Source organism: Lepisma saccharinum, chromosome 11 (genome assembly GCF_977018435.1).
Source record: "Lepisma saccharinum chromosome 11, izLepSacc3.1, whole genome shotgun sequence".
NCBI classification, from domain to species: domain Eukaryota; kingdom Metazoa; phylum Arthropoda; class Insecta; order Zygentoma; family Lepismatidae; genus Lepisma; species Lepisma saccharinum.
Window position 1 is genome coordinate 31,316,496 of NC_139239.1, and position 24,531 is coordinate 31,341,026.

The 24,531-nt window shown below is 40.6% G+C and overlaps 1 protein-coding gene across 5 annotated transcripts in view; it reads left to right on the top strand.

The window, feature by feature from the left end:
• Positions 1-24,531, top strand: part of LOC145994696 (band 4.1-like protein 4) — a 335,899-nt gene that overhangs the window by 171,519 nt on the left and 139,849 nt on the right. For all 5 annotated transcript variants that reach the window (XM_083130862.1, XM_083130865.1, XM_083130863.1 and 2 more), the window contains exon 5: positions 8,827-8,905. In XM_083130862.1, coding sequence (XP_082986988.1) covers positions 8,827-8,905 — 79 coding nt within the window. The remainder of the gene's footprint in view (positions 1-8,826; positions 8,906-24,531) is intronic.

Genomic DNA, 24,531 nt, shown 5'->3' on the forward strand with positions numbered 1-24,531 from the left:
TAACATGCATTTCCTGAATTAAGCCTACTTTTTATTTCCTCTTTAATATAATTTTCATTTGTTAATATTACTCCTAAGTACTTGAATTTGGAAACTGGTTAAAACGAGTTGTTATCAGTAATTAGATTTTGATTATTACCTAACACTTGGTTTCGGCCTGTAAGCATATATTTAGTTTTCTCTTTGTTAACTTTCCCTTTCTCCTCTGTTTTCAGAATTTTTCTTTCCACAACGTTAGACATCTCTGGTGTGGGGTGGGTTATCTGAGGTGTGAGTTCATTACGGGCGTCAATTTAGAAGCAGCCATTATTATTGACCTCCATACACCTATTGACTAAAATATTATTCCAAATGTAAGCCACGGTGCTTCTCTTGCAAGCCGCTACTCCTCACTGCGTTAGACAGTATTGACATAAGACCACTGCTTTAAGACTGCTTATAACGGAGTAAAAGTGTACATTACATTGCCTAATGGGACACATTTCGCCCTGCGGCCTTGCTTCCATGTAATAACATTAGACAAGGCGCCATCTTGTAAGTGTACACGAGAACTCATTGTTTCAGTGTCAATGTCTCGTGTACAGTACACTCAGAGGAAGCGCCGATAAAAGAATTCCGAATTAGGAGAAATTTCAACGCAGGCCGGGGAGAATAACCTTTGTTCCCATTGTTGTGTTTGTTAATTCGTGATGGCCCCATCCACTTTCATTGCAGCAGGCGAGGGAAAAGGAAATAACCTTTTTTCACGTCGTTTTCCAGCGTCAGGTGTCGCTCGCAGCACTTCGGTGCACCCATAAAAGTGTCGTTACGTGTTGTACATAATCCCGCTTCCCTCGACTAATGAACATTTTGTCATCATGGAAAAAAGAGAAGAAGAAAAAGGGAAGTCATGGCCGCTGAAATCCAGTGTTTCTAACTGTACCGGGAAGAATACCGTACAGTGTTGCCAAATCCTCCCGGAAATTCACTGTTCGTCGTGCTAAGAGTTATGGGAATGATGTGCGAAATGTCGTACGGCCGGAGATATTTTATGACGTTTAAAAAAAAAACGAAGGGGTTGCAGTGATTTCCTCGCCTCTTGAGTGCATACGCTCTTTTAGCGCTCTCGGTATTCTATTTGTATTTTTATTTTACATTTATTCTGTACCATTTTTGGCCAATCGCGACGATGAGAATAAGTGATGATTAGATAAAATTGATGAATGGACACTCGTAAAGAACACTCATGCTGGGGCTAAAATCAGGGGCCTTAGGTGGCTAGGCTTGTGCCTTTGGTACGATCGACCTTGGATTTGAACCCTGTTGGGTGCGCCAAAATATTGATGATGATGACCCAGCATCGTGAAAGCAATAGTAGCGGACTTAGTTCTCGAAAGGCAGAAAACGGCGGCGATGGGACTTGATGCGCTGACCACGGATCACCTAATGAGAAGTCGCTTTTATTTTAATAGAGAGAGGGAGAGGCATAAAAATCAGTGGGAGCTATTTACATCTAAGCGATGTATTCCTTTATTAAATCTGTAATTGGGTGGGGGGACGATATAAGTCCAAACAATTGTTTTGACAGGAGAAGGAAAAGACATTAGGTTAGGTAACGTTGGTGTGGTTACGTTATAGATGTGATTTACCATACATCCTATTTAACAGTTATGTAGCCACTTCAGTGACTTAGAAAATGGACAAAATTGGGCATACAACCCCCCCCCCCCACACACACACACAACAACATAATTGATCTTACGGACATTTTATAAACTTCGTTGATTAAATTATTCAGATATTCTTTCAATGGACTTATTTTTAAAGCATTTTTTTTATAGTTACTTGTTGTTCGACATTAGAATATTTGTAGGTGGGATGAGTGGGAAGTGCCTCTCTCGTTTAGGTATAGTATCGAGACGAGACGAAATTTGTCAGTGTGTCGGTCTCGTCTCGATTTGTAAAAACCTCTCTCGGTCTCGTCTCCTGTCAAGTCTCGAAACAACAAAGTGCCATCACACAAACTTCCAGAGTATAGAGGTCATTAAGGCAAACAACTTTTCGTATAAAATCTTTGTTTGGCGCAACATTTCGACATTACGAGCTCTCAAAGAAATGGGAGTTTACCCTCAATGTGTATGCAACCACGCAGCACTGGCTCGCAATTGCAACCCTTGGATTGACTCTGTAGATACTGTAAACAAAATATATGAATTATCTGTAAATAATCAGTTAGATATCCGCTTGGCTTGTGCGTGAAGTAGATTAACTTTTCCAACACAATACCAAAGTCTCTAACAAGACCGAGTTAGTCTCAATCTCTTCTAATTTTATACAGGACTAAGTATTATGTTTTACGGTATTATCTGTGTCTCTGCTTGGGGGTGTGAAATCTTTACGCTACGACGGTATTAGTCCCGGGTTCGAATCCCGGCCTGGACATGGATGTTTCTGTGTCCATTCATCACATCACTTAACCCCAAATTAACCAAAAGTGGCACAAGAAGCGAAATAAAATAAAGTAAAAAATCAATCAACAAACAATCGCATTGTGCCCACTTAAACTAATCGGGAGAGGAGAGCTTCAGTATAAAATGAAATCTCGAGCACTGTACGATGTTCCTCCATCTACGTCGAACCAGTGACCCATTGATTACAAGTAGGCCTAATGATGCCTTAACGCATCGGGAGGCCCGTTACTGAAAGAAAAGTTAAAAGTGAAATACAATGGTAGAGTCGATGAAAAATCTTGTACTAACATTAAAGATTAGAAATTTATACATGTGAATATACACAAATCATGCTTATAATGTCAATCTTACCCCCGCCCCTCCAAAGCAGGTACGTAGCCCCCTCCCCGAAATCCTACAAATGTTTCTTTGGTTTATAAATCTGCCACTTTTTCGCCTTTAGAGCATTGTTGCTGATAAGGGATGAGTCCCTCCCGAAATAAAATTCTAGCTAGGCCCTACTCCAGTCTTGAGTAGATTCTCGTCATCATTTTTCAAAAGTGGTCTCTGTTCGAGACGAGACCGAAATTGTCTGGCGTCAGCCATTTTCTAAACATTACTGTAACTTACTTTTTGCAATTGCTTTCTGCTGGAATCTTGCAGCGAATGTAATCATATATGATCTCTTCCCAAATGTCTATTTAACGGTCGAATAAACTTTTATTAAACGTAAAGAACTTCGTACGCACAGTGGCTGTATCTCAACGTCGCAATGTAGGCCTAACTGTCGCTGAGCATTCGTCATCTTTTTCAGTTAAAAAAAGATAATAATATATATAATCATGAAACATGGGTTGGGACAAGATTGAATAAGTGTTTCGGAAACTGATTCTATTCTCTGCACTTGTTGGGATTTACCAAGTTCTCACAGTATAATATCCCTTGAAATCTATCCAAGCAGAGGGTGGCATGGAAGAGTTATAAGCAAATTTAAGGGGGGGGTCTGTTCTTATACGCGCGTTCCCCTCCCCTTCTCTCTCTTTGGTATCCACTTTACTCCTATTTCTTCTTTAGTAAAACAATCGCATCCACCAGAAAACCAGTTCTACATGTTGGCGCATACACATCACTCATATCTCATGCACGTGTAGTTTCCAAACAACAAACCCCATCACTGGAAAACTTTCCGTATCCATGTGTCTATTGTTGAAGGTAATTTGTCTTGTTTACCCGTTGATTGTTGTTTTCAGAAAGTTCCGTACGTGCGTGAATTGGTCTTGTGCTCGAATGTGGTTGCAAATCTTTTTCCTGTAATTCAATTTCAAATTTCTCTCTTCCCCTTTGCAATATGGCGAGCAGATCTGCCTATATCATTGTTACCAACTTGGATATCTCTTTTGAGATCCTACAGTCAGTAATTGTTGCTATATGGTATAGCTCCACGTGATCTAGCTTGAAGCTAGGTGTTGTGCATAAATCTATTATCAAGAAATGTCTAGGAAACTGAAAGATCTGATAGAGTTGGTGAATAAATCATACAAAGCAAACCGCTATTATCATTGTTTTATTTTATCGTACATGTTCATATCATTACTGCACGTTACCCTAAAATACAATACATACACATATATCCATTTGCAGAAAAGAATGTTGTGCTTTAAGTGGACTTTCTTCTTTCCTCTAATATATATTTTGAGTTAAATGCAGATTTTTTGCTTGTAGATTAGGTTAGGTTATGTTAGCAGTTCCACAGGTGTGCGTAATGTAAACTATTTCAAAAACCAATTCGACTTCCCCCGAGGCAATTAGTTGGGAAGACATTTCACTGAAATATCCAAGTGGTATAGGCAGGTTTCTGAAATGGCACTGTTTTTATTGGCATTTCCATAGTTACTGAGTTGGAAAGTCTTGAATCGAGAATGTTTCGCTAAAACTAGGAGCAAGAAAAGAAATAAGAGTTACAAACAAAAGGAAGAAGAGAAGAATAAGTAGATGACTTTTACTCATTTCTGAAGGGGTGAAGTGACTCTCCCTGCAGGTGGACGTAGATCCACTAAAATCTTAGATAATCTTTCAGGTCAACACATACAAGTAAAATTAGAAATAATCGACCTGGGAAATGATTCGCTCCAAATATGACCTTTTTTCACAGATTACTCTCTCTCTCTCTCTCTCTCTCTCTCTCTCTCTCTCTCTCTCTCTCTCTCTCTGTTGCAAATTTACAGATTATATATTGTTAAGGTGACTTACAATTTAGTGGTCTCGAGTCGGCCAATTCAGACAATAATGAGACCAGAGACTTACGAGGGTAGATTAATAAATTCGCGGCCTCCCCTATAAGACATGGACAATCCCAACAGTGCTTAGTTTTTTCAACATATTCTCCTCCTAACGCAATGCACTTTTCACAACGCTGCTGCAATTTTTGCAGACCTTGCAAATAGAAGTCCGAAGAATGCTCTGCAAACCAAGCTTCTGTGCGTTTGAATTAATTTAATCTGTGTGATTAAATTTACTAATGTCTGGAATCTGGTCTGACATCCTCAATTTGGAGCCTGAAAAAAGAAAAGTTCTAGTTATTTGATCCGGATATGATTTTGCGTGGTAGGTTCATATTTCATGAGCGTTTAATTGATGGTGTTAGTTTGTGTACTAATTTGCTCGAACCCACGAAGGCCGCGAATTTTTCAACCTGCCCTTGTAGTGTCAAGAGACTCTCGATCTTTTTCGAGACTTTGGCACGAATTTGTAAAACTTACCTAAACCCAATTAACACTAGTTTTTCAATCACACCAAGCGAATATCTATCTGATTTATTACATACAAGTCATGTATTTTCCTCTATAATAATTACAATAATAATTACAGAACCAATCGTAGGTATTGCTAATCTGTGTTGGTCGTTGCATATATATTCAGGATAAAAATTCATTTTTACATGGATTTGTAGCGTTGAAATGAGAAAGACGTTGAGAAAAGTTGTTTCCCTTAATTTCCTGCCAGAGTTTGTGCGGTGATACGTTGAATGTGTTCTTGTACTTCATGTTTCGAGATTTGAACTGACACTGTGTGTGTGAAGACTCGTCTTAATGTCCCTTCAATTATTCCAAACCTACTATCAAAATATTAACGGTATTGTTTTTGCTCACATAACATATATAGTTGTGTGTATACAAGCCACTTACGTTCAATATTGCCCTACACTTCAGTGACTATAGTTTTGTACTTTGGCATCGGACAACTCATTGCCCTTCAAAATTTAATGCGGTGTTGGCTTTGTGCACTCATAAGCACACTACACTAGCATTACTACATTACATACTTCCTTTATTTTGAAATCTGAATTTCCAAACATTTCTTCACCTACCAGCTATGGTCAATGTTGCCCTACACTCGAATAACTATGTCTCTATAGTTTTCAATAACACTCATAATGTACAGCACTGGGCAGTTCATTGATTTCTATAATTTTTCAAGGCATTAGTCTGTGATTTTGCGTTTATAGCGTTTAATTATCGATTCAATAGATTTAGAAACATCAGCGCCATCTGTTATCGTATGTTCATATGCAAGACCCTTGCTTTGCACTATGTCCAAAATGTCCATGGCCAAGAGAAGTCGGAAAATAGGTTCTTTCCAGCACGCCATGCTTCTTCAAAGCGAACTGTCTTAGATACAAGATGATGGAAGGTTATTCACTATATAGTTTAGGGAAAGGGGGAGGGACTGTTACGTAACTAGCACTTCCTTCCCACCCACTCGGCTTGGCATCCTGGTAACGCGTGTAAGGTTAGTTGCATGATGGTGTTTTATTGTCATCTTAATAGAACTTTCAAAAACGTGAAGCGGCTTGCTCGCATGTTTAAATTTTAGGATCACGAAAAGTATTTTTTCTTCTTTTTTTCCACTCCCTACATTTCATTCTTGAAACTAAATCGTGCTTCGAGAATTTGCCATCGCCACATTTTGAGTCAGGAATGGTGTAATGAGATTTGCACTTGTTTCTCTCTGTGTGTGTTCCGCATATTCCAGAATGTATAACGTTACTTTTTCAATTTCACCTTGCCACAATAAAGAAAATCTCTTTCTCAGGAGCAATATAAAACCCTTCGGACTTTGATGAATCGCCTCAGAGGTGTTAAATTACACAGCAGTTACCAAAAACACTTTCCTATTTATTATAATAGTTTCAGATCTACCCGGTTTCCTCCCGTACACAGTGCAGCTCTGTTACTACTAAAATATAGCAACTTGATATCAGAACGCACTTGATCCATCCATTTTTATCTGAACTCCTAAAACCAAGCTCTTCTTACCAGATTAGTACATGCACTACTAATCGTTTCAATTGCATTGACTAGCTTATTCTTAAAATTTCGTTGGTAGCTACAGTTAGTACACTATAGGCCCCACATATATTTTTGTGACGCATCGTTTCGATGATAAGAGTCTTGAAAAAGGAATTTTATCTTAGGCACACTCTCACAATTCCACTAGTGGATTGACTTTCGAATTACAATAAACAAAATATATGACGCATTTATTAACAGCAGTTGAAGTCTGACAGTAGTGAAGTAAGTTTGAATTAAGTATTTTTTTTTAATCTACCTAAGATCGAACGAGACAGAGTCTCGGACCCACTCCAAATGTGTCCCTTTCTTGGGCTAGTTCCAAGAAGTTTCCAAGGGTCTTGTTTCAGTCTCCTCTGGTGCTGGACCAGCTTATTGAGACTTGAATTCAATTCTTGAACCTCACGTTGCTTGAAACAAAGCGAATGAACTTGGTGGTGGGCAACTCGACTATAGTCGATTGAAAGGATAATGCAAATTGTCCATCGTTGTTTTCATGACCTTTTTTTTCGTTCTTAATATCACATTGCTTGAAACAAGGTGATGATTAATTTGCCTGGTATTTCCTTTAAGGTAGACTGCATCTGTGGTACTGTAATACTTACTGTAGTAATGAAGGGGAATGTGGAACGAAGGTGTAAGTCACTTTGCAACAAATACTTCACAGTCATCCTACACACAGAAAAGTAGATGCATTAATTAAGTAAGGAAGTGCCTAAAAGCTTGAAGGTGCAAGCAAATGCTTCAAGCATGGAGCATGCACAAAAATGCATCAGATTGGATCATTATTATTATTATTATCACAGTTCTTAAAATATATACACTAGCATATATTGGGTGTTAAATGGGTGTTTTTTTCAACTCTGTTTCATGGAAATTTTCTTCAGTTCTTGAACAACAACTAACACGATTGATTGATTGAGTTTGTGTTTTAAGTCCACATTACGCAAAGTAAGGCTAATCGGGACTGGACCTACAGTTTAATGTGGAATCCGAAACGCTGTGTGCCTCCACCCGGTATCGAACCCGGGACCCCTTGATTATAAGGCGACAACGCTACCACTGCGCCTTCGGCGAGGCCCAACTTAAAACGATTAGCCATAAAAGTATTAATAATTACATAAATATACATGAGCCGGACCCTGTGGCCGAGTGGTTAGCACATCGCGCTGCGACGCCAAGGGTCCCGGGTTCGAATCCCGCTCGGGCTTGGTTGTTTGTGAATGTCCATTCATCAATTTCATCATTTCATCACTCATCCCCATCTTCGCAAATTAGCCAAGAGGCACAAAACGCGAGTAAAATAAGCTAAATCAATCAATCAATAAATATGTATGAAATGTGTGGTGGGCACACATATTACTACTACTACTGCAATGAAATGCATTGATTTGTTATTAAAGTACAAAACAACATTCAGTGTTTCTCTCGATTCATACTAACACTTCATTTACCTTGATGCATTAAACTGCATCAGATCACAACTTACAAGTTTCGATGGACGACTAACCAAGGAAACAACAATTCCAGCACGTGAAGTCTGTACATTAAATGCGATGCATTTTATTTTCTCTGTGTATAGATACAATGCACCTTATTCCCATATGGTACATTCTTCTTACTTTTTTCTGCAAAGGAAAAGAAAATGCATTCACAAGTCAGTGGCCTCCGATCTTAGGAGGAGGAAAGGAAAAAGAAGTAGGAACATTAAACAAGTTATGCCTCCTTGTTTTATGGTGGTGGATGCAGCGATTCCGAAGCATAAAACACAGATGGCCACCGAAAGAAAAATACATTATGGATGTTGCTTCAATCGTTGTCGTGTGCACACATACATCCGTAAGATCTTTCAAGGCAGTAATTTTCATGTTATCACCCCGATGCAGCACTCCTTCATTAGAAATGCTATTACTTCTCCCACTACTAAAGCTTGCCAAGTAATGTCTTGGTTAATTACTGTTAATGATCGCGGTTGATGCTTGTGTAGGTGTAAAAACAACTTTAATGCATTCGTAGCTAATTTTGGATCTTCTTTTTGCTTTTTTCAGGAACTGACCCTTTTACGCTTTATTTTGGTGTGAAGTTCTATGCGGCAGATCCATGCAAGCTCTTGGAGGAAATTACAAGGTAAGTGTGTACCTTTGCTTAGAAAACGTGTTGTGTTCGGTCGTTTCCCTGTGGCAGAAAAAAAAATATATTTAATGTACTTGGCTTTCATAGTTTTTGATGCAAAATTACCTTCTTTCAGTGCAATAACCAGTCCATCTTTCTTGCATGTATGGATGCATCAATATGATGGGAAAATGCTGCTATATTGCACTTTGGCGTATAGGTTGATGCTCTTTCGTTACTGCCACAGGCAGTACCATCAGATTTCATTATAGGACCGCCATTGCCTTTTCCGTTCCCACCTTTTTTGTTATGTTACATAATGTACTCATCTAAGTCTTGTTAGTACTATTATTATTCATAAACATATCGTTTTTTGAAGATGTTCTGGAACTGTTTGTCCAAATACTTTCATTTTTCACTTCGGTCATCCAAAATGTGCCAATTGACTCAAATGTGTATTTTTTGACTCCAGTAACGCATTAAACTTCATAAATTGCTTATTATACATTTTGGTGCATCAAAATACACAGAAATGCATCAAGAAGTACTTGTATCAACTACTGTTCCGTGTCATGCACTAAAAATGCACCAATTAACACGATGTGTCAATATCTTCTATAGTAGAATATGAGGCTAAGTGATGTCGAGGAAAATAAACATAATTCTCCCATTGATGTGCCTGCGATGAGAACTTTGTGGAAATAGAAAAAAAACCGCGAAAATTGTTTTTCACTGATTTCATTTGAAAATTGTAATTATCCTCCAGTTCTCCTCCGTGGCCGTGCGGTCTAAGGCACTTTGCTTAGGACGGCGGTAGCGGGACGGCATGGGTTCGATCCCGGGTTCAGTCTCCAGGAATTTTCGGCCTGCGTATAGGGCCGGTGGCAACCCACCATCGTGAGGAAATTGGGAAGCTTCGAATGAGTAAGCGTAATCCGGTCGCGGAGACGGCTGGGGATACGTCGGGCTGACCACCCGACTATTCCAATCCTGGTTGAAGATATCCACGCTTAGAGGTGACGAAGGAAAGCGTGGGAGGGAGACCGGCAGCCGGTAGGTAAGCCAAGGCCCTTCATGGGCTGTTACGCACAGGATTATTATTAATTATCCTCCAAATTTTGGGAGGCGCTGTAGCCTCATCAGCTTCCTCCTGCGTACGCCAGTGGTCTGAGCTATAACATTTTATGGCAGTTGACAGTTTACGACGCCAGAAGGGGAACACGGCAACCACACGGCGACACTAGTAGTGCCAGAGTTTCAAATGTGGAGGTGGAACTTATACCAAGAACCTTTAATGTGTTGATCATATAAGACACTACCCGGTGTCGTAACATTACCCAAAAATATGAAAGTAAGTGGAGACAAATGCTCGTAAACATTCCAGCCTCAGCCTCGCGAGTCAGGCGTCGAGTGAAACCCTACACCACCTCTATGTCTCCGCCCACCCATAAAGTCACTTACGATAGACGAAGAGGGAAACCTCATTTTGCGTAGGATACGGGGATCAGTTTTTTTCGCCTCGCAAACTAACTACCGAGGTTAAAAAATAAAGCAAGAAGATGGATCTCTCCTTTCTGGAACGTCGAAGGCATTTCTTCTTGTTATGACCCATAATTTTACAGTCTTTTCTGGAAATGGGGTTCCAAAGGGCGCCGCGGTTGGTAGTCGCCTCGGGGATTTCCAAATTGCTCCCGAAGGCCTTAAAGGGAAATGAGTGCGTAGCTTCTCGGGTTAAGAGGTCTTTTTATACTGTGTTGCCACGTTGGTGTATTTTGAAGGTGTGTCTTAGCCGTCAACGGTAACAAAGAGACTCAAATGCTTGGTTGCACCATTCCACATCTCATTGTTGTTCTTCAGGTGTAAGGAAGCATGGCTAAAAGTTTGGTTCAAATACTGAGTGATGATGTCATCACTGTGCGATAGCCTTAGAGCACCCTCCCTCAAGCGCAGTGTACATTAGAAATGTTCATGCACAGAGGACTGAACAGAGATAGAATGAAATATCAAGAAATAATTCGGAACATATATGAATACAGAGAGAGAGAGAAGCAGAACCCAGAGAAAATGGAGGTTGAGGGAAGAGAGAGCAGGAAAGAAAGAGTGACAGAAACGGAGCAAGAAGGAAGGAATAGGGAAACTGAGAATTGAAGCAACAGAGGGAGAGGTTGATAGTACCGAAACGAAGGAAGACAATGTGATTGAGAAACTGAGCAAGATAAAGGAATTGAAGAACGTAGAATTGAAGGAAGAGAGAGCGAGAGAGGGGGTATGTAGAGAAACAGCAAGAATAAATAAATGGAAAATACTGCGTGTGGCAGGTAGAAAAACTGAGAAAGAAAGAAGGAATAGAGAAAAGGATAATGAGAGAGAAAGAGGAATGAAATATTATATGTAGAGAAACAGAGCAAGAAAGAATGAATAGAAAAAAGGGGAATAGAAGGAAGAGAGAAGAAAGGAGGAATGTAGAAATATAGAATGGAACTAAGAGATGGAGAAGAAGGAAGACAAACGGAGCAAGAAAAAACGAATAGAAAAACGTAAAATTTGGGCGAGAGAGAGATTAACAGGTAGAGAAACGGATCAAAAAAGAACGAATAGCGAACTGAGCATGGAAGGAGGAGAAAGAGAGAGGGGAGATATAGGACAGGGAAAGGAAAAGCTAAAGAGTACCAAAGACCACGTGAAAATACCTCGTCAACCTTTGTGCCTCCCCCAATCAAAATTTTCTGATGGCAACACTGAGTATAACAGAATTTTCTTTCTGGTTAGATAGGTTCATTGATTTTGGATGGACTGGACATTGTTCATAATCAGCATGGGAACCTCAGAAGGTAGATTAATTTTGCATACCACTGACAAATGCTATGGACTTACTACAGTTGTTTGCCTCATAGCACATGTAAAACCATAAGTCAGACAGGCTCCTATGGCAATTTCTCAGCTAATACGAGTGTCCGAAAAGTCACGCAACCCGGTGTTTACGACCGTATAACGGAATAGCGAAACGGAATGAGAAGAAACGCTTTCTGCCAAGAGAATGTCCTGTATATTGGGAAAATTTAGAGAGACAAACATATGTAAGAACATGCATGTTTTAATAACAAATAAGCAAAGTGTTGCCAAAGGCGGAAAAAAAATATTTGCATATCGTGTGTATTGATGCACAGAACTCACTGAGGTAAATTATTGCAACATTTCACAATACCAACGAACAATTTGGATGGCCATCTAATGAATTTGACAGAAAAAGAACTTTGACGAAGTTTCTAAAACATTGCAGAAGGGAATAAATGGGCTGTTCCAAAAATCGATGTTTTCACAATATTACGAGGGACACTGGCAACACTGTTGGTGTCACGTGTCACTAACAGACGTGTTTCACCTCAGGCTATCACACTAAGGCACTTTTAACGACAAAGCAGAAAGTTGGTTATTCTCTTACATATGCAATAAATTACATACACCTTGCAATCCTGATATGTGGGTATCGCTACAAATTAAAGCAAATGTTTGAAGTGTCCACCATTTTCTTGGATACATAAGTTGGTTCGCTTGATCATGTTCTCAGATAACTTCCTGAGGGTTGCAGCACCGATATTGTCAATTTCCTGTGTAATGTTTCGTTTCAGATCCTCCAATGTTCTGGGTCCCGTTTGGTATACTTTCCCCTTTAAGTAACCCCACAGAAAAAAAATCTCCAGATGTTAAATCGGGCGAGCGACTGGGCCATAAATCCTTCGATATTAGACAATCACCAAAAAATTCTCTCAGCATACGAAGAGATTCATTTGATGTATGTTGTTGTAGCCAAACATCACGTTCGTCTTCTTCCAGGAGAGCAACGAATTGCATTATGAGATCCCCGTACACAGCAGTATCCACTGTTGTCTCAAAGAATAACGGTCCCACAATACGACGTCGCAATCTTCCACACCATACACCGATTTTCGGAGAGTGCAAGGGTAGTTCATGCAACTGATGTGGGTTTTCTGTCGACCAATGCCTGGAATTTTGGCTGTTGACATACCTATCCAATTGAAACCACATTTCAGGGTTGCAAGGTGTATGTAATTTATTGCATATGTTCGAGAATAACCAACTTTCTCCTTTGTCGTTAAAAGTGCCTTAGTGTGATAGCCTGAGGTGAAACACGTCTGTTAGTGACACGTGACACCAACAGTGTTGCCAGTGTCCCTCGTAATATTGTGAAAACATCGATTTTTGGAACAGCCCATTTATTCCCTTGTGCAATGTTTTTGAAACTTCGTCAAAGTTCGTTTTCTGTCAAATTCATTAGATGGCCATCCAAATTGTTCGTTGGTATTGTGAAATGTTGCAATAATTTACCTCAGTGAGTTCTGTGCATCAATACACACGATATGCAAATATTTTTTTTCCGCCTTTGGCAACACTTTGCTTATTTGTTATTAAAACATGCATGTTCTTACATATGTTTGTCTCTCTAAATTTTCCCAATATACAGGACATTCTCTTGGCAGAAAGCGTTTCTTCTCATTCCGTTTCGCTATTCCGTTATACGGTCGAAAACACCGGGTTGCGTGACTTTTCGGACACTCTGTATAACAATAATAATAGCAATATTATAAGGTACCAACATTTTCACAGGTGATCGCGACGTTTACTTTTGTCCAACCTTTTCCCTCTTTGCTCGTTCAGCCCCTATCTTTCGTAGCTACAGCTGTGTTTCTTAACAGTTCAATTTGTATAAGTTTATATTCTAATTTATGTCTGGAGTGTTACATTTGGCACCGTGCCATTACCAGAACTAGGGAGAGAAGCATGTAACACTCATGAATGTCTATGTGTAAATTTTCGATATTAACCTCAGCAAAGTATATTTGAAGTCAAAACTATTTTCTTATTTTTGCTGATAAACAAAAACTCTCCTCCACCGGAAATTTTTGGTGAGAGAGATTATTGAAGACATGATCGTTGATGGGGGGGGGGGGATCCCCCTCCCCGCAAGCTGGGAATAACACGTTTATAACATACCAGGTGATCAGTTTGAGATGTCAGAAAAGTAAACCATTGTGTACAATAGGTTAATGTACGTATCTCTGAGCAGTTTGTTGTAATATATGTAGAAAGGATGTAAGTTTTGAGTGAGTGCAGGTTTACAGAATTCAGCCATGTGGCTGTCATAGTGCGCATATGACACTCGAAAATTTCACATACCATACGATACATTGTGCGCTGTTGTGGCGTGACCACTATCTTTATCTACCATGAAGGCTAGCGCCACGCGGCTGAAATCTGTAAACCTGCACTCACTCAAATCTTACATCCTTTCTGCATATATTACAACAAACTGCTCAGAGATACGTACATTAACCTATTGTACACAACGGTTTACTTTTCTGACATCTCAAACGGATCACCCGATATTTTTGGAACAAGATCCTTACTGAGCCTTAACTGGTCCACATTACTTTAAACAAGTAACAGTCCACGAGATAATGACTCAATTTATTACCTGGATCCTGCTTAGATTTGTAAGGGATGTAGAGACACACAAACAGTCGATGTTCCTCGACTGGAATTCATGTATCCTCGTCCCTTGCCCGTGGCTGCAAACGCACTGGGGGTAACAAAGAGCATTTCGCACACCACGCCCACGCCCTGCCCGCAGTCGAAAGTCGTAAAACCCGAACAAAAAAAGGAGACGAAATCGACTTGCGTGCTGTGGCCATTACATCGTGTTCGAAGAGGATGGTCCGACAGTCGTAACTTTTTATGGCACATGTTCTTCCACTATAGCCATTTTTTCTTCTTGCTATTGCGTCAAAAAGGGCAATAATTTTATGCCAATGAACAAATTCTATAGTAATAACTCTCACCCCACTATTTGAATGATTATACTGGACTCTAGGCATGCTAAATGCTACTCCACTGGTCTATCCACTTATCTTGACACCTTACAATTTAAATGTGGGTGCATGTATGTATGTATACATACATACATACATATATATATAAATCAAAGAAGGTTCCGTCTTTTTCTCCTCACACCGATGATGCTACGAAGTTAGCGAAAATTTTGAATTTTTCTACTGTCCGGTGAGTGTTTCCTTTTACCTTCTTTGATTTTTACTTAGCCCTTCTGGCCCTCCTTGCTTTTATCCATTATATATATATATACATACACGTGTGTGTGTGTGTGTGTGTGTGTGTGTGTGTGTGTGTGTGTGTGTGTGTGTGTGTGTGTGTGTGTGTGTGTACATGCGTGCGTGCGTATAGATCCGGGTTCGATTCCAGGGTGGGTGATTTCATGCAAAAAAAAAATTCAAGCAATATCCTTGCATAGAGTGGCTCCTTGCGTATATTCCTAACTAGCTGATTGGCCGGCGTTGCCCGGGTATTTATTTATCCCAATTTTGTATTAGACAGGAAAATAATGAATTCTAACTATAGTGTAAAATGTAACAAATTTTAATTGTGATCGTCAATGTCACCAATTAGCTTAGCGACTCCGAAAACTGTGGATTCGACACTAATCTAGGTCATTTGTGGCATTTTATTTTTCACCCCCTCTCACCCCCCCCCCCCATGCCGATAGGTGATGAACTTGGAGTTGAACGGCATTGGGATAGACTCAGTAAACTATGGATTCCACACTAATATCGGGCGTTTTCGCAAGTCATATCAGCCTGAATGTTAGACAAACCGAGTAACACTATCGTTGTGTGGGATTGCATAGAGTCACGGATGTCTGTTTGTGAGGAATTTAATATCGGTTGTTTTGGATTATTTTTAAATGTCACCCCTTCCCACTCCATCCCTAGGGGTGCCAGGGTTGTCTTACCCCAAAGTATTCTTTCCAGATTACAAGTGATACGTGTACCAAGTTTGGTTGAAATTGCTCCAGGCGTTCGAGAGTTATGCCGAGATTGTGAATGTATGGCGCCTTATCCCTACACCCCCATCACGGCATGTTGCAGTTTGTTGAGAGGGAGAAGGGAATGTAAAGCTGTCGTAGGTAAAAAGCATTACTGAATTCATCTAGGAAGGGCCCAAAAAGTTCTCAGTTGAGAATACACACACTTCCTTCCCATACACAAGAAGAACGCGGCCAAATAAATTCAATATTTTTGCTATATAGAATCCTGAAATATGTCATGTATGTATGTGCACACAACACACGCGCAAATGCGAGTCCGGCCATGCTCTGTAGGGGAGTGGTGTTCCTCGTATCTTGCTACTAAGGTAGATTTCCCAGGTTTGTCAGACATGGCTGTACCATTGTCTTGTCCCATTATTTATTTAATCATTCTTCATGTCTCGTCTTCAACGCCGATGGTTAGCACAGCGAGCTACGACGCCAGGGGTTCCGGGTTCTAATCCCGGCCTGGACATGGGTTATTTGTGGGTGTCCCTTCAATTTCATCATATCGTCACTCATTCTCATCATCGCTAGCGATAAGTGGCAGAAAAGAGACGATAAATAACAAAAATCAAATCATCCTCAAACTTCGCGATTAACCCAGGAGATAGAAGCACGAGTTTGAATTTGATTCTCCGCCCCCAAAATAACGAAACAAGATGGTGCAAAGTTTGAACATTCCTTACGCTTACGCAAAGGCGTATAATGCATAAAGTGCAAAAGCACTTGGGTTGGTGAGTAGTGAGAACAGGATGGTGTTTTGAAGGGGGGATGTGGGGAGCTTCCCCTCTGGTTAACGCTTCCCCCGTCTGTGATTGAATAATTTTTGGTCCTAGGGGAGGATGCTATACATGCAATGTATACAATATCCCAATGCTTCGAAAGGAGCTATTGAAATCCCTCCCCACTGTAAATTTTTCAAATACCGTGCCGAGTGAGGACCACGAATTTTAACATACGAGGAAAGATTTCCAGTCAATTCTGCATTTCTCGTACTCTAGTTTATTTCGGAAGGCAAGCACGTTCCTTCCCTCCCTTCTCTTTTTTATCTATTCCAGCGAGAGTGATCTTCGACAGTTCTTCCCTCCCCTGTTCCTTGCCGTCTCATCCTTTCTCCAGATTTTCGCGTACACACCTGAGCGAACATAAATAAACCACCGCACCCTCCCCTCCGTTCCCTTGCATTTCGAAACTTCAATCTTTCTCGCTCGATATGCATCCAAAAATTGCCACATTTCCCTTCCTTGGTTGGAAGTAACAGCCCTTCTATCCCTCCGACTGAATTCATCATGGATTTTTGGGTCGATGGACTGTAGGGTGGTGCACTTAGCGGAGATGGGGAAGGGCTCTTTTCGAAAAGTGCATGCATATTGCCAAGCCGTAGGGTTGTGACTGAAAAATTTCTGCTACTTATCGGTCATTCGGTGCTTCTTTCGCTCTAGAGATTTGTCGATCTTTCTTCTTCATCATTCTGCTAGTGATGGCTAGGCACACCCGAGTTTTTTAACCATAAAACCCCGTAGAGGTAATTATATTCATCAATTGTACGGTCGGAGGATAAAGTATGCAATGCTGGGCTCAAGCATACGGGATTGCATACCTTTTAAGGATATAACAGTCGACTCAGTGCCCTTATGGCTTGAATGTTCTGTTGTAGATACGTCTACTGAAGGTTCCGTGTTCTAAGCGATTGTCCCTTCCTCAATTTAATTCATGATTTGATTTGCTTTTGCGTTTCTGACACGTTTGGATAATTGCGAGGATGAGGATAAATGGTGATCAAACAAGGGCGCCCCCAGAGAGATTTGCCTGAGATTTCTGGAAAGACTTCATATAGTAATTCAATTTAAAATCACAGCGTGAAAACATGTAAGGGGTGCCGTGAAAGACAGCAGATCGAGTGCCTATGCAAATTATTCTAGTGCTGTGCATGCTTTATGAGAATTCTCTTAACTGGCAGGAAAGCATCACCACACCTTTCCCCCATTTTAAGAACTGCTGCCCCCCCCTCCCCGAGAATAAAATCTTGCGGGCGACCCTACGATCAGATGAAATAGAAGAACGAACATTTACAAACACACATGGACAGCACACATTTCAAGTTTCATATACTGGTCGTGAGTCCAGACACCATACCCTTGTTGGTCTGGAAAATGCAGTCCAGGGTGTACTACGTGGAAGGGAGGTTAACATTTGGGCGTCCTCAGCAAGGGTCGGTCACCCCTTAAACCCCAATAATTTAGTCCTCGGCGTAGTGTGTGTGTGTGTGCCTTCATCAATTTCACCTAAGCATCACTTTGTCTCCCATTGCCTCAATGAACCAAAAATGGAAGATAAGCGACTCGAAATAACAAAACTACAAAAAAAGAGAGAGGACTGCACCAACGAAAACGCCACACACCTTTCCAAATTCCAATCATCATTAGTCATCACTGCGATTAGCCTAAAGAGGAAGAAAACAACGTTAAATTAGGGAACTACAAGGCCGTAACACTTGTCTCCGTTGAGTTCATCCTTAAAGTGCATGCAATCCGTTATGCTTGAGTGTCAATCTTCGACCTCCATTTTCTCTCTTTAGGCATTGATATATGGGAACAAGAGGTGGGGGGGGGGGGTTGTTCACAAAAGCTGGAGCACGATTGCACGAGATGATGGGTAGAGTTCGACCCCATCCCTCCCTTTACAGATTAACATTTTAATTCAATATCTCCTGGAGGCTTTATTGTTGAGTTGGAATCACTGTTTTTTTTCAAGCTAAGGTTCACCTATACATTTTAATGGTCATGGGATGTTCCTGCGCCGAGTGCAATAGTAAAATCAGCTGACGTGCTTTATGGTGGCAGCCAATGCTTCCACGTCACTGGAAGTGGCTAGTAACCAATGACAGAGCGAATCTGCGAGCCCAGCATGTGGTAGCATCTTCATCTGATCCCTGTCCGATTCTTTCCCCTGCAGTGCTCGCTGGAAGCAGCTTTTTACACTAACTAAAGAACACCTGGTGCACAGATATTTTTATTGTTTTAAAGGAGTATTTTTACTGCATCCATTGTGTGTGAGTGGCGATGCAAGTGGCGCCATAGTTAAGCTTAAATTTTATTTTATAAAGGTAAGTTTTCCCGTCCGTGTAACACCTTGCCATGAAGGCATACATAGGGAGATGTCGGGATAGGGCCTCGCACATTTTCGATCTCGGCCATTTTTTTGAAGTGATGTGATCAGCACTACGCTCCGGCTGCCTTTACCCTCCCCCCCAAGGGACCCATTTATTTGAGGTTGGGTAAACCTCTTGGCCACAATGCCGTGAAAATTCCGACCTTCGATCACCCACCCTGGGAATCGAACTCGGGCCAGTGCGTAGCAGTTAGACGCCTTACCGATTAGACCACCGCGGCTATTACATTTCCCTTCATAGTAACCATTTTTTAAAACTTAATATACCTCGGAAGCATAACAAGGAACAAGAACAACAAACATTTTATGGTTTTCACCAAATTGGGCTTAAATAAATTAGGAAGTTGGAGCCGGTGATAAGTACAGATAAATTGTATGCAGCAGCGCAGTTGAAAGTACTGGTAAAGACATGTTGTAACACTGGTTTCTTCATACCTCCTGGCGTACTGACTACGCCAAAGAGTTTGGGTTTTTAAGCCCACTTTATGCCCATGTAGACTAGTCGGGACTGGACCTACAGTGTAAAGGGGAATCCGAACCACTATGTGCCTCTGCCTTGTATGGAACCCCAAGGCTCCTTCATTGGAAGGTAATGACGTTACCACTACGTCATCGGGTAGTCCCAAAGAGAACATCACACTACAAGGTTAAGGTGTCCATTCCATGACATCGCATGGTGTCACGTTCGACCTTACCGTTGCCACCTAAGGTTAAAATTAATTACGGCGAATACCTTCACACGTATGTAATATCAAGTCCTTGCATTCGAACGCCGCTTATTTTCCCCTAAGTGAAACTGTTTCACCATGAAATGAGGGTGACGTCCCCTTCAGCTATGGTGGTTGGGAAAAAAAAAAGGGAAGAGGAAAAAAAAAGGTCAAGAAAAACCCAAAAGCTATTAATTATTTGGAGTGAAAAATAATTGGTTAGCCATCCAAAAAATTGAACTGTCTTCATAGAATAGTAATCCCCCTTGGAATGAGATGATGTTATTAAAGCTTCTGACTGTGTGGTCTGGTTTTGATTTCATTTTTGGTCGGGAACCCTCCCCCCCCCCTCAATTTCGTGCCAAAGCGAGCGAACGAAAGAGGGCAGAGTGCCATCTCTCCCCCTTCCTTTCCAACTCTCTTCCCTGTTTCTTTATTTTCCGTTTGTCATTTCCTTTATTAACTGCCAACCCCCTTAGCGCTGGAGATGCTTAGCAAAACTTGGCCGGGGGCCACAAAAAAAGTGCCCCCACCACGGTGGGAACTTTTTCTTTCTAACAGAAATGAGATTAGAGTGAATCCTTGCATCCCAAACAGGATTCGGACCGCTTGCAAAGCTGCTTTAAGCCGGATGTGACGTAAGCTAAGTCGTATTTACTTAATAAGGATATTTAAAAGAAAAAAACTTGCCCAAGGTATCTACTTTCGAACGAAGTAGCGAAGACAATAGCTAAGGCGATAAATCAGTATTCGTTTCTCTAAAATCTCTTCGATGTGCAAGAAATTGACAAGGAAAAATAAGCTTAATTTTTGTTGCCTTAAAATCTGTGTTTGCTCATGCATGTAAATTGAGCCATTGCCTTGTATGCGGTTGAATATCATACCGTAATGTAATGTTTGAACTTGTAGAATACATTGTTCATTCATAAATACAAAATTCAAACTATTTAGGTTTTGAACCACTATATGCTTCCTTCAGGTATCGAACCGGGGATCACTTGATTACAAGACGAGGACGTTGCACGCTGTCGGGGAGGCCCGATACAAAGAACATGACAGCGTGTGTCTTTTTATAACAGTCAGTCAAAATTTAAGAATTGATACAAGCCTTCAATATATAATAATTAAACGTTTAAGATAAAATATCCTGGACTGAAAGAGATACGACGTTCTTGTGTTAATCGCATATTTCATATTTCTTTCAATCGATTTGTAAAAAAGAAAAAAACTAGCAACAAATTCATGGTAGCGACCTATCAATAGCAAATGAAAATATAAATATATTGTGTGCAAAATACAGATTAAAAATATAAGATAATTTCGATTTTGCTCTTTAGGAAACTGCTAAGTCAACAAAGAAAAAATGTTATGTAATGAAATTCCATTCAATTATGTTGTCAATTATCCTAATTAACATTTTGTTAAGAACTCTATAACCAATAAATTGGTGGTCACAACCTATGTCTTCGTATCACCACCCTTGAAGTAGTAAATCTTGCAACTGTAAATTGGTTTTCACACTCACTTTCCGTTATTTTTTTTTTTTTGTCAAACTCATTTTTAGTTTGGCGCAACAAAAAAAATCACCTAATTTTTAGTTAGTCTTTTGTTAATTGAAGATTCATTGAGAGCGATTGCCCTCATCTCCCCCCTAATATACTCATATTTGGAACTCGCAACCCGAATTACAGGGTAACCCAAGAAAAAAGATTAACTCTTTGGGGCCACCCTGTATATAAATTATTGATTGTTTTTATTGATTTGCTTTCTTTTACTTCGCTTTTTGTTCCACTTTTGGCTAATTTGCGAAGATGGCGATGAGTGATGGTATGATGAAATTGATGGACAATCGCAAACATCCATGCCGGACTTCGAACCCAGGACCCCGGACGTCGTAGCGCGATGTGCTAACCACTCCGCCACGGTGGCCGGCAAATTAATAGAACTCTTCGCAAGAGAAAATTAAAGTCCGCGTAGAAGCTGAAAGGCGAAAGCGAAGCTTACCTAAGAGCGGCAAATTGCTTTTGAAAAATTTACGTTCCTTCGTTCGAGTACCGAAGGCAAACCCGGCCTCCCATGTGTGCAAACGTGCCGGTGCCTTTGCCGCGGGGGTGTCAAGTTCTCCGTGCCAAGGAACTTAATTAAGATTAATGTCTACAGCAGCCTTTTCCCCTGGCTACGTGAAATTTTTCCGCTAGGCACCGAACTGCCTGCTCGGAACGTGAATACACATTGTGGGTTCGTGGGCGCACGCCTGTTCCGCCAGTATGTGGGTTCCTGCCGCGTGCGTTGATTTGGAGAGGCAATCGGTTAAAGTTTGAGCTGTGGTTCGGTGAAGGGGGAAGGGAACCGTGATCATTTCCCAGCTTGAGTGTCAATTAAAAATTTCATTATGTGGTAGGGTTATATGGAATTGGGTGTTGTTTTCTTCTTTTTCTTTCTCGGTTTCTCTAGATTCTTTTTTCCCCTCGTTTTTATATTTTGCTCTCTTATTCGTCTTCTATTATTTTTTCTTGCGCTTCAGTTTTTTCTAACTTCTCTCGCATCACTTTTCGTCGCTCACTCTTGTCTGTCTCTTAATTCAATTGTGTGGCCTTGCTCTACTTCTTTTTGTCTTCCTTTCTCTCTCACACACACTCATTCGCTTATTCCCATTCTTTATGTCACTAGTTGGCAGGAGGGTATATTCTAGGCTAGCTAGGCTCTCTGCGAAGCCTCGAGTCTAGAGAATAAAATACAGGAGAAAAATTGATCAGAAATTGTAATCAAAATTATTCATATCGGTGAGATGATGATGGTGATTTTGGAGTTGGCAACCTGATTTCTTATGAGTTGGCAACCTGATTTCTTATGAGTTGGCAACCTGATTTCTTATGAGTTGGCAACCTGATTTCCTAGGAGTTGGCAACCTGATTTCCTAGGAGTTGGCAACCTGATTTCCTAGGAGTTGGCAGCCTGATTTCCTAGGAGTTGGCAGCCTGATTTCTTATGAGTTGGCAGCCTGATTTCTTATGAGTTGGCAACCTCATTTCTTATGAGTTGGCAACCTCATTTCTTATGAGTTGGCAACCTCATTTCTTATGAGTTGGCAACCTCATTTCTTATGAGTTGGCAACCTCATTTCTTATGAGTTGGCAACCTCATTTCTTATGAGTTGGCAACCTCATTTCTTATGAGTTGGCAACCTGATTTCCTAGGAGTTGGCACCCTGATTTCTATTCATAGCCTAGGACCATGTGACAGTAAGATAGCCCAGATCTTGATCTCAGTATACGCCACTGCTAGTTGGGTCTTCCCGATGGCGTAGTGGTAACGTCGTCGCCTTGTAATCAAGGGGTCCCGGGTTAGATACCCGGTGGAGACACATGGCACAGTGGTTCGGATCCTACTTTAAACTGTAGGTCCAGTCCCGATTAGCCTTTCCGTGCATAAAGCGGACTTTAAACAACATTTCAATCTATGTCACTATTTTCTCTTTATCATGATCTCTTCCCCCCCCCCTCTCTATCCCAAACACACACACTCACCCACCCACACACACACGCTCTATACACTCCATACAAAACATCCCATTGGTTCTTTGTTCAGTAGGCAGCGGCAGCTGGTGGGTCCGAATTAGTTGAAGAGGTAGTAGAAAGAAAATGGGGTAACGGAGAAAATTAGATCAATAGTTACACATACTTATCAAAAACCCCATTGTCTAATATGTATGTGTAACTACATCTAATTTTCTTTATTACCCCACTTTTTCCTATTAGCCCTTCAGCTAATTCGAACCCGGCACTGCTTACGATACCTCTATACATGTAATATCTACAGACTACATACTGTGTAATATATAAAACTTTAATATGATATAATAAGCGGTGTAATACTGATTTGCCTCAGTTGAAAATCATGTTACGAGGCTTGGCCGCAGGGGTGTCTTTGGAGTGGCACAAAGCCACGATACATCCTGATACAGAGAAACTGGTTCGCGGCGAAGGAGGGCGGCAGATGATTAATGGACCCGTTGATATGAGATGCTGTTATTCTCCCAGTTCATATTCTCGTCCGTAGGAGCTCCTCAACAAAAGGCTGCCCCGGAAGAAACTGGATCAAGAATAAAGTGTAACCGTCATCGAATCCATGGGAGCACTCTCAGTCGAGAGTTATTGCCTGTTGAATTTATATTTTTTATATGCTCGTATTTTTTCATTCCGTGCCGGGAATTTGTTTCTTACAGGCACAGCAGGCTCCCACGGGATGTTCCGTGTGTGTATCTATGCATGTGAGCAGAGCCGGCCGGCCGTAGGTGGGGGCGGGGCCTATAACCAAAACTTTTTCAGAAGTTTGAAAAATTCAGATATTTTTTGTTCTTTATAATGATCAGGTGTCCAAATATCACAAACAAACATTATTAAAATTAAAACAATTTATATTTTTCGTGTTTCTAAACTATTGTTTCTTTTTGTTTCCGATGTGCCACTGGTGCGACATTCATAAGGTATTAAATTACAAACCTCGCTGTGTTCATCAAACGAAACAAAGTAGCAATTTTTAATCATATCCAATAACATTCTCTATCATAATTCTCTTTTCTTTTCATTGAATTTTGGCGCTGTAGTGAATTTACATTGTTACATATAAAATAATATTTTCGCTTCATGATTTCATTCAATAACTAAACGGATACTGCATATTAACTATTTTTGATTGAACTATTTTAATATGATTTTTATGAACGGATTTCAGTATTTTTGGATATTTTAAAGTATGTCAAAATAATCCATGAAGCCAGGAGAAATGAGATTAGTTGCTTAATTGGTTAAACCATTAATAAACCAATAAACCGTACACAAACAATTATTTTTATCTGGCGA